The sequence below is a fragment of the Haliotis cracherodii genome, unplaced genomic scaffold (assembly GCF_022045235.1).
Source record: "Haliotis cracherodii isolate W230 unplaced genomic scaffold, xgHalCrac1.p SCAF_10, whole genome shotgun sequence".
NCBI classification, from domain to species: Eukaryota; Metazoa; Mollusca; class Gastropoda; order Lepetellida; family Haliotidae; genus Haliotis; species Haliotis cracherodii.
Window position 1 is genome coordinate 36,716,892 of NW_027266265.1, and position 11,409 is coordinate 36,728,300.

Sequence of the window (11,409 nt, forward strand, 5' to 3'; positions counted from 1 at the left end):
AAGCTGTTGTAGTTTATAGTTAATGTGCAGTAAGATAAATAAAATTCGGGGAGAATAATGTAGTATCTGGGGACTTCTGCAGTATATTCAGCAGAGGCTATTTTCTTGTGAGCAGGCTGCTGTATTACACGGAAACGGTTAGCATAGTTGACCCCGTGTGGTACAGTGCTACTGCAGTACTGTGGCGAGGCTGTACTGGTGTGTTGCGTCAGTTTTCTGGTCTCTTGTTATGTCGTATCACACAGATGCATTATAATGTCTGATGTATGTTGCTCCCACATCATATATTTACTGGATACACACTTTTCAGACCATTATCGAATATTTACTTAATATAGGTTAAAGTGAGTGAGTGAGTATGGTTTTACGCTGCTTTTAGCAATATTCCAGCAATATCACGGCGGGGGACATCAGCAATGGGCTTCACACATTGTACCCATGTCGGAAATCGAACCCGTGTCTTCGGCGTAACGAGCGAACGCTTTAACCACTAGGCTACCCGACCGCCCCTAAATAATATAGGTTAAACGTTGAGTATCGAGGACTGTTTGAAATGCAATTAGACGATTCCAGAGAGAGTGTCTCTGTTTGCCACCTTTATATACGTTGTCTTGTACTTCCTTAATCGATGTTCATGAATACCAGCTCGCATGTGTACCCGTAGGGTGATAACCTCGGGCCCTTTGATGCGAAAAGAATGCTTACTTTACACCATTAAGCTGAGGTGCGTTACTTACCTGGAAGTGGCCAGCCCAAGGTAAATCAATCACGTATAATTCACAAATGGTATATATAAAGGACGGGGGAAACTGTTCCATCATCTCTTATCTTCACCTTCCGTTGAGACACAGATACGAGTAAAGACCAAACTGCAAGTACTATTTTAAGCTTTGCTTGTGATATATATGTATACTTTTAATTTTTGATTCATCTGCTGCGCATCTGGCTGTTTTTAACCTTCATGTTGAGCCAATTTATAAAAGTACGAATATGTAACATAAAACGTTCTTGTAAATTGGGAAATATATGAATGCGGGTGAAATTAAAACTGATAACATAATTCACAATGAGTGGTGTGAACTGAATTTACCAGATGAGTAACGATAACATGCTATTTTACCTTTCTTGACAATGATTTTCACGTTACTCAATAGATACTCAAAATGATGAAGATAGTCGCCGCTCTTGTTGCCTGCCTGGCTGTTACCGCCTTTGCCGAGCCTACCGGTCTGTATGGTGGAATTGGCGGGTTGAAAGGAGGACTGGGCGGAATTGGCTACGGAATGGGTGGATTGTACGGAGGCCTTGGAGGTCTTGGAGGCTATGGAGGTCTGTACGGAGGCATGGGAGGTCTATACGGAGGCATGGGAGGTCTATACGGAGGCATGGGAGGTCTATACGGAGGCAAATACGGATACGGCATGGGAGGTCTGTACGGAGGACTTGGAGGCTATGGTGGTCTCTACGGAATGGGAGGATACGGAATTGGATTGGGAAAAGGTATTTCACAAAATATGATATCGTTTGTTTATCGTATCCGTAAATATACCTCCAGTCTCGTTTGCAAAATTGTATAATTTACCTATGTGGTATTACTATTTTCCGCGACAAAGCTGATGACATTTACAAAACATCTTTAAAACTATTCTCTGCTTTCTCTAATATTTGGTATAATTTATCATGCAGCTAGTTTCAAGACTTCGTTGTGACTTATCCATACATCCCAACTTTATTCTACTATTTTTTTGTTTCAGGTATCGGCTATTATTGAGTTATTATCACCTGCAGTGTGATGCTGGCTATTTATGTATTTTCTCAAACCAATGGAATTGGTTCAATAAAATCTTGTCATATTTATTTACGCCTTGAAATTTGTTTGAAAATCTTAATCTGAATTGAATGTTCACAATGGAAGAGTGATCTATGTTTCTCCATATTGTAAACTGTGGACATAGTACGTGTTGTCGACCAATATCCAAGCACACTTCAATGATATTGCGTTTTACTGCTAGCTGAGATATCAACTACTGAAATGTGCTATTAAGTTCCTGAGGAAACCGGACATGATGATAAGAGGAGGGATTTTATGCTTGATATATCTCCCACAAAATGTCACTTACCCGAGTTCATGTTTCACGGAATATATGATTTGGGCTGCCAGAAAAGGGTTTGATAGCCATTTAAGTACCATAATATCTTGAATTGGCTGTCTGTATTTCAATTTGCATTTTAAAAACATGCAGCGAAACAAATAAGCAGGCGTGTCAATTTTTGTCAAAGCAGTCATTGACGATATCAAGGGGTAGACAGTGTGCACTGTATTGAAATGCAAATGTGTGCGCTGTCCTTGAAAATGAGCGATAGTTGGATTCAGAATACAATCTACATGTTGTTATGGCTCTTTGTATAAGTAATATCTGAGCTGCTGCAATAAAACAAACCCGAAAGCCATAGTGATGTAGAGCATCAAAACAAATGTTGCAAGATTCTTACTGCTTGGTTAGAAGGGAATGCAAACAGTTGGAATTTCCATATTGATTAAATCAGACCGCGAATTTGAAGATTCCGAACTGGATTGGTAGGATTGAAGATTACAATGAACAAACAAAAAGCTAATATATCCCTATTGTTTGACTACAAAGCAAAAGTGACAATCATTTATCAATACAAAGGAGATTGCATTTGGTAACTGTAGAGAGTGAAATTCAGCGGAATAAATAGTCCAACTTTAAAGCGTGTCATAAGTCTTTATAACAACAACCAGACTGTAAAAACAAGTCGTTTGATCATGTCTATCTTTGAAAACACCTTTGTGTTATACTTTAAGAGCATTTTCTTCTGAAAACACACGTCTTTACTTTTAGATGTACGGTTTTTCTGGGCAACCCTTATATAGTTACACATTGTCAAACTGATTTGCGCGTGTTTTATTCTTGGTAAGAGTTTTGGTCTAAACACGCCTTAAAAGAACACAATAATCACTATCACTACTGCTTCATCATGTCAAGGGCATACGTAAAGGGTAGAGACGATTTATATACTTTCTTCTAATGTTTACGACCTAATACATTTTAGCACAATCTTGCCTTTTACACCCAATGAAATCTGTTTCAGCAGATAATCGAGCCTGAATATTCTCTGGCGTTGACGATTTATGTAGTTAAAGGGTCATCACTGAATGATTATTATATCAATATTCAGGCGTTATCTATAGAAATTGAGATATCAAATTTAGTGATGCTCGTATTATCACAAATTCCTTGATAATGAAGCGTACAATTATCAAGATAATATGTTGAAGATAAGAGAGTTTTCTCAAGAAACGCAGTTGCAAATAAACGCCACAAAACCCTTTTCAGAATCATTCGAAAGCTGTGCTCGAAGCAGCAGAGGCCATTGTACGATTCCGACTATAATGATCACAAGCATGTGCGTATGAATGACTATCAGATAGTGGAGTAGAATAGGTCTTCAGCAACCCATGCTTGCCGTAAAAGGTGGATGTATATGCTTGTCGTAAAAGGCGTCTAACGGGATCGGGTGGTCAGGCTCGCTGACTTGGTTGATGCATGTCATCGATCCCAATTGCGTGGATCGATGCTAATGATTTTAATCACTGGATTGTCTGGTCCAGACTCGATTATTTACAGACCGCCGTCATATAGCTGGAATATTGTTGAGTGCGGCGTTAAACAACCAACCAACCAACTAACCAACCAGATAGTGATGATACCTGGCGGTTGCCAAAAAGTAAGCGTATCCTTCCTCATCGGTTCCACCGTCACCAACACATATAAAGACTAGTCAACAAAGACCACAAAACAAGCTGTTGTTCATATGTCAATCATGTTTTCAGAAGACATTGGTGTACTTTCGGCTTTTAACAGATACTACACGCATAAAAAGATGTTGTGAGTTTTCATAGTGACAGTCCCTTTGTGAGAAGAAACCAATATATGTCCCTTTCAGTTAGGAAATAAAGCTGTTGTAGTTTATAGTTAATGTGCAGTAAGATAAATAAAATTCGGGGAGAATAATGTAGTATCTGGGGACTTCTGCAGTATATTCAGCAGAAGCTATTTTCTTGTGAGCAGGCTGCTGTATTACACGGAAACGGTTAGCATAGTTGACCCCGTGTGGTACAGTGCTACTGCTGTACTGTGGCGAGGCTGTACTGGTGTGTTGCGTCAGTTTTCTGGTCTCTTGTTATGTCGTATCACACAGATGCATTATAATGTCTGATGTATGTTGCTCCCACATCATATATTTACTGGATACACACTTTTCAGACCATTATCGAATATTTACTTAATAAAGGTTAAAGTGAGTGAGTGAGTATGGTTTTACGCCGCTTTTAGCAATATTACGTCGGGGGACATCAGCAATGGGCTTCACACATTGTACCCATGTCGGAAATCGAACCCGTGTCTTCGGCGTAACGAGCGAACGCTTTAACCACTAGGCTACCCGACCGCCCCTAAATGATATAGGTTAAACGTTGAGTATCGAGGACTGTTTGAAATGCAGTTAGACGATTCCAGAGAGAGTGTCTCTGTTTGCCACCTTTATATACGTTGTCTTGTACTTCCTTAATCGATGTTCATGAATACCAGCTCGCATGTGTACCCGTAGGGTGATAACCTCGGGCCCTTTGATGCGAAAAGAATGCTTACTTTACACCATTAAGCTGAGGTGCGTTACTTACCTGGAAGTGGCCAGCCCAAGGTAAATCAATCACGTATAATTCACAAATGGTATATATAAAGGACGGGGGAAACTGTTCCATCATCTCTTATCTTCGCCTTCCGTTGAGACACAGATACGAGTAAAGACCAAACTGCAAGTACTATTTTAAGCTTTGCTTGTGATATATATGTATACTTTTAATTTTTGATTCATCTGCTGCGCATCTGGCTGTTTTTAACCTTCATGTTGAGCCAATTTATAAAAGTACGAATATGTAACATAAAACGTTCTTGTAAATTGGGAAATATATGAATGCGGGTGAAATTAAAACTGATAACATAATTCACAATGAGTGGTGTGAACTGAATTTACCAGATGAGTAACGATAACATGCTATTTTACCTTTCTTGACAATGATTTTCACGTTACTCAATAGATACTCAAAATGATGAAGATAGTCGCCGCTCTTGTTGCCTGCCTGGCTGTTACCGCCTTTGCCGAGCCTACCGGTCTGTATGGTGGAATTGGCGGGTTGAAAGGAGGACTGGGCGGAATTGGCTACGGAATGGGTGGATTGTACGGAGGCCTTGGAGGTCTTGGAGGCTATGGAGGTCTGTACGGAGGCATGGGAGGTCTATACGGAGGCATGGGAGGTCTATACGGAGGCATGGGAGGTCTATACGGAGGCAAATACGGATACGGCATGGGAGGTCTGTACGGAGGACTTGGAGGCTATGGTGGTCTCTACGGAATGGGAGGATACGGAATTGGATTGGGAAAAGGTATTTCACAAAATATGATATCGTTTGTTTATCGTATCCGTAAATATACCTCCAGTCTCGTTTGCAAAATTGTATAATTTACCTATGTGGTATTACTATTTTCCGCGACAAAGCTGATGACATTTACAAAACATCTTTAAAACTATTCTCTGCTTTCTCTAATATTTGGTATAATTTATCATGCAGCTAGTTTCAAGACTTCGTTGTGACTTATCCATACATCCCAACTTTATTCTACTATTTTTTTGTTTCAGGTATCGGCTATTATTGAGTTATTATCACCTGCAGTGTGATGCTGGCTATTTATGTATTTTCTCAAACCAATGGAATTGGTTCAATAAAATCTTGTCATATTTATTTACGCCTTGAAATTTGTTTGAAAATCTTAATCTGAATTGAATGTTCACAATGGAAGAGTGATCTATGTTTCTCCATATTGTAAACTGTGGACATAGTACGTGTTGTCGACCAATATCCAAGCACACTTCAATGATATTGCGTTTTACTGCTAGCTGAGATATCAACTACTGAAATGTGCTATTAAGTTCCTGAGGAAACCGGACATAATGATAAGAGGAGGGATTTTATGCTTGATATATCTCCCACAAAATGTCACTTACCCGAGTTCATGTTTCACGGAATATATGATTTGGGCTGCCAGAAAAGGGTTTGATAGCCATTTAAGTACCATAATATCTTGAATTGGCTGTCTGTATTTCAATTTGCATTTTAAAAACATGCAGCGAAACAAATAAGCAGGCGTGTCAATTTTTGTCAAAGCAGTCATTGACGATATCAAGGGGTAGACAGTGTGCACTGTATTGAAATGCAAATGTGTGCGCTGTCCTTGAAAATGAGCGATAGTTGTATTCAGAATACAATCTACATGTTGTTATGGCTCTTTGTATAAGTAATATCTGAGCTGCTGCAATAAAACAAACCCGAAAGCCATAGTGATGTAGAGCATCAAAACAAATGTTGCAAGATTCTTACTGCTTGGTTAGAAGGGAATGCAAACAGTTGGAATTTCCATGACAATAACATATCTTTACAGTTTATCAATTACACAAACAAAACGATTGAATTCAAAAGTAACTATTAAATACGCTTGTCCGGGTATAGCTTATCAACCTACGAATTATTTGTAATTTCCATCAAACATGTACTTCTTGATTTGATGATGCAATTTAACATTTTGCATACTGCTTATGTAATTAATAGGAGAAGTATCTATATAGATATTTAGTTGTGTGTTTACTAACCACCTTCCCTGTAGGTGCTATTTGAAAAATACATATTGATTAAATCAGACCGCGAATTTGAAGATTCCGAACTGGATTGGTAGGATTGAAGATTACAATGAACAAACAAATAGCTAATATATCCCTATTGTTTGACTACAAAGCAAAAGTGACAATCATTTATCAATACAAAGGAGATTGCATTTGGTAACTGTAGAGAGTGAAATTCAGCGGAATAAATAGTCCAACTTTAAAGCGTGTCATAAGTCTTTATAACAACAACCAGACTGTAAAAACAAGTCGTTTGATCATGTCTATCTTTGAAAACACCTTTGTGTTATACTTTAAGAGCATTTTCTTCTGAAAACACACGTCTTTACTTTTAGATGTACGGTTTTTCTGGGCAACCCTTATATAGTTACACATTGTCAAACTGATTTGCGCGTGTTTTATTCTTGGTAAGAGTTTTGGTCTAAACACGCCTTAAAAGAACACAATAATCACTATCACTACTGCTTCATCATGTCAAGGGCATACGTAAAGGGTAGAGATGATTTATATACTTTCTTCTAATGTTTACGACCTAATACATTTTAGCACAATCTTGCCTTTTACACCCAATGAAATCTGTTTCAGCAGATAATCGAGCCTGAATATTCTCTGGCGTTGACGATTTATGTAGTTAAAGGGTCATCACTGAATGATTATTATATCAATATTCAGGCGTTATCTATAGAAATTGAGATATCAAATTTAGTGATGCTCGTATTATCACAAATTCCTTGATAATGAAGCGTACAATTATCAAGATAATATGTTGAAGATAAGAGAGTTTTCTCAAGAAACGCAGTTGCAAATAAACGCCACAAAACCCTTTTCAGAATCATTCGAAAGCTGTGCTCGAAGCAGCAGAGGCCATTGTACGATTCCGACTATAATGATCACAAGCATGTGCGTATGAATGACTATCAGATAGTGGAGTAGAATAGGTCTTCAGCAACCCATGCTTGCCGTAAAAGGTGGATGTATATGCTTGTCGTAAAAGGCGTCTAACGGGATCGGGTGGTCAGGCTCGCTGACTTGGTTGATGCATGTCATCGATCCCAATTGCGTGGATCGATGCTAATGATTTTAATCACTGGATTGTCTGGTCCAGACTCGATTATTTACAGACCGCCGTCATATAGCTGGAATATTGTTGAGTGCGGCGTTAAACAACCAACCAACCATCTAACCAACCAGATAGTGATGATACCTGGCGGTTGCCAAAAAGTAAGCGTATCCTTCCTCATCGGTTCCACCGTCACAAACACATATAAAGACTAGTCAACAAAGACCACAAAACAAGCTGTTGTTCATATGTCAATCATGTTTTCAGAAGACATTGGTGTACTTTCGGCTTTTAACAGATACTACACGCATAAAAAGATGTTGTGAGTTTTCATAGTGACAGTCCCTTTGTGAGAAGAAACCAATATATGTCCCTTTCAGTTAGGAAATAAAGCTGTTGTAGTTTATAGTTAATGTGCAGTAAGATAAATAAAATTCGGGGAGAATAATGTAGTATCTGGGGACTTCTGCAGTATATTCAGCAGAAGCTATTTTCTTGTGAGCAGGCTGCTGTATTACACGGAAACGGTTAGCATAGTTGACCCCGTGTGGTACAGTGCTACTGCTGTACTGTGGCGAGGCTGTACTGGTGTGTTGCGTCAGTTTTCTGGTCTCTTGTTATGTCGTATCACACAGATGCATTATAATGTCTGATGTATGTTGCTCCCACATCATATATTTACTGGATACACACTTTTCAGACCATTATCGAATATTTACTTAATAAAGGTTAAAGTGAGTGAGTGAGTATGGTTTTACGCCGCTTTTAGCAATATTACGTCGGGGGACATCAGCAATGGGCTTCACACATTGTACCCATGTCGGAAATCGAACCCGTGTCTTCGGCGTAACGAGCGAACGCTTTAACCACTAGGCTACCCGACCGCCCCTAAATAATATAGGTTAAACGTTGAGTATCGAGGACTGTTTGAAATGCAGTTAGACGATTCCAGAGAGAGTGTCTCTGTTTGCCACCTTTATATACGTTGTCTTGTACTTCCTTAATCGATGTTCATGAATACCAGCTCGCATGTGTACCCGTAGGGTGATAACCTCGGGCCCTTTGATGCGAAAAGAATGCTTACTTTACACCATTAAGCTGAGGTGCGTTACTTACCTGGAAGTGGCCAGCCCAAGGTAAATCAATCACGTATAATTCACAAATGGTATATATAAAGGACGGGGGAAACTGTTCCATCATCTCTTATCTTCACCTTCCGTTGAGACACAGATACGAGTAAAGACCAAACTGCAAGTACTATTTTAAGCTTTGCTTGTGATATATATGTATACTTTTAATTTTTGATTCATCTGCTGCGCATCTGGCTGTTTTTAACCTTCATGTTGAGCCAATTTATAAAAGTACGAATATGTAACATAAAACGTTCTTGTAAATTGGGAAATATATGAATGCGGGTGAAATTAAAACTGATAACATAATTCACAATGAGTGGTGTGAACTGAATTTACCAGATGAGTAACGATAACATGCTATTTTACCTTTCTTGACAATGATTTTCACGTTACTCAATAGATACTCAAAATGATGAAGATAGTCGCCGCTCTTGTTGCCTGCCTGGCTGTTACCGCCTTTGCCGAGCCTACCGGTCTGTATGGTGGAATTGGCGGGTTGAAAGGAGGACTGGGCGGAATTGGCTACGGAATGGGTGGATTGTACGGAGGCCTTGGAGGTCTTGGAGGCTATGGAGGTCTGTACGGAGGCATGGGAGGTCTATACGGAGGCATGGGAGGTCTATACGGAGGCATGGGAGGTCTATACGGAGGCAAATACGGATACGGCATGGGAGGTCTGTACGGAGGACTTGGAGGCTATGGTGGTCTCTACGGAATGGGAGGATACGGAATTGGATTGGGAAAAGGTATTTCACAAAATATGATATCGTTTGTTTATCGTATCCGTAAATATACCTCCAGTCTCGTTTGCAAAATTGTATAATTTACCTATGTGGTATTACTATTTTCCGCGACAAAGCTGATGACATTTACAAAACATCTTTAAAACTATTCTCTGCTTTCTCTAATATTTGGTATAATTTATCATGCAGCTAGTTTCAAGACTTCGTTGTGACTTATCCATACATCCCAACTTTATTCTACTATTTTTTTGTTTCAGGTATCGGCTATTATTGAGTTATTATCACCTGCAGTGTGATGCTGGCTATTTATGTATTTTCTCAAACCAATGGAATTGGTTCAATAAAATCTTGTCATATTTATTTACGCCTTGAAATTTGTTTGAAAATCTTAATCTGAATTGAATGTTCACAATGGAAGAGTGATCTATGTTTCTCCATATTGTAAACTGTGGACATAGTACGTGTTGTCGACCAATATCCAAGCACACTTCAATGATATTGCGTTTTACTGCTAGCTGAGATATCAACTACTGAAATGTGCTATTAAGTTCCTGAGGAAACCGGACATAATGATAAGAGGAGGGATTTTATGCTTGATATATCTCCCACAAAATGTCACTTACCCGAGTTCATGTTTCACGGAATATATGATTTGGGCTGCCAGAAAAGGGTTTGATAGCCATTTAAGTACCATAATATCTTGAATTGGCTGTCTGTATTTCAATTTGCATTTTAAAAACATGCAGCGAAACAAATAAGCAGGCGTGTCAATTTTTGTCAAAGCAGTCATTGACGATATCAAGGGGTAGACAGTGTGCACTGTATTGAAATGCAAATGTGTGCGCTGTCCTTGAAAATGAGCGATAGTTGTATTCAGAATACAATCTACATGTTGTTATGGCTCTTTGTATAAGTAATATCTGAGCTGCTGCAATAAAACAAACCCGAAAGCCATAGTGATGTAGAGCATCAAAACAAATGTTGCAAGATTCTTACTGCTTGGTTAGAAGGGAATGCAAACAGTTGGAATTTCCATGACAATAACATATCTTTACAGTTTATCAATTACACAAACAAAACGATTGAATTCAAAAGTAACTATTAAATACGCTTGTCCGGGTATAGCTTATCAACCTACAAATTATTTGTAATTTCCATCAAACATGTACTTCTTGATTTGATGATGCAATTTAACATTTTGCATACTGCTTATGTAATTAATAGGAGAAGTATCTATATAGATATTTAGTTGTGTGTTTACTAACCACCTTCCCTGTAGGTGCTATTTGAAAAATACATATTGATTACTGACTGATATAAAAGATTTAACGTGCGCTTTCCGACTACAGCGTATTTCGCACACGGGCCTGGTCGGACCATTTAGTGTATTCCGAGAAGGGTGAAAGTGGTGTGTGCAACCCAAGAGGGGGCTTTTAGGGGTTGCTTATATTGATTTTTTGAAATTTTTAAATTTGGAATAAATGCCGAGGTGGGTGGAGGAGGGAACTAAGGGAGCCGGGTGAGGTGGGTGTTTGTATGTTTATTGGATTTTGAATTGGTAGATTAATTAATTTTTAGATGCGCTTAATTAGGTCTGTTTTGATTAGGAATACGCCTAGGGCCTTGAAATTTTCTAGTTTATTTTGAGGGTTTAATTAGTATTTCATCTAGAGTAGGAACTTTATTTAGATTGAGGGCGGTTTGTAGTGTGGT

General features: G+C 38.8%; 3 protein-coding genes across 3 annotated transcripts; all 3 read left to right on the forward strand.

Moving 5' to 3' along the window:
• Positions 1 to 1,163: 1,163 nt before the first annotated feature.
• Positions 1,164 to 1,771, forward strand: LOC139453762 (acanthoscurrin-2-like). Its single transcript, XM_071235226.1, has 2 exons — positions 1,164 to 1,500; positions 1,755 to 1,771. Exons 1-2 carry the CDS (start codon positions 1,164 to 1,166, stop codon positions 1,769 to 1,771), a joined length of 354 nt encoding a protein of 117 aa, XP_071091327.1.
• A 3,360-nt stretch (positions 1,772 to 5,131) lies between these two features.
• Positions 5,132 to 5,739, forward strand: LOC139453763 (acanthoscurrin-2-like). Its single transcript, XM_071235228.1, has 2 exons — positions 5,132 to 5,468; positions 5,723 to 5,739. The coding sequence occupies exons 1-2, from the start codon at positions 5,132 to 5,134 to the stop codon at positions 5,737 to 5,739; spliced, it is 354 nt and encodes a 117-aa protein (XP_071091329.1).
• Positions 5,740 to 9,362: 3,623 nt separating this feature from the next.
• LOC139453764 (acanthoscurrin-2-like) lies at positions 9,363 to 9,970 on the forward strand. Its single transcript, XM_071235229.1, has 2 exons — positions 9,363 to 9,699; positions 9,954 to 9,970. The coding sequence occupies exons 1-2, from the start codon at positions 9,363 to 9,365 to the stop codon at positions 9,968 to 9,970; spliced, it is 354 nt and encodes a 117-aa protein (XP_071091330.1).
• The last annotated feature ends 1,439 nt before the right edge of the window (positions 9,971 to 11,409 follow it).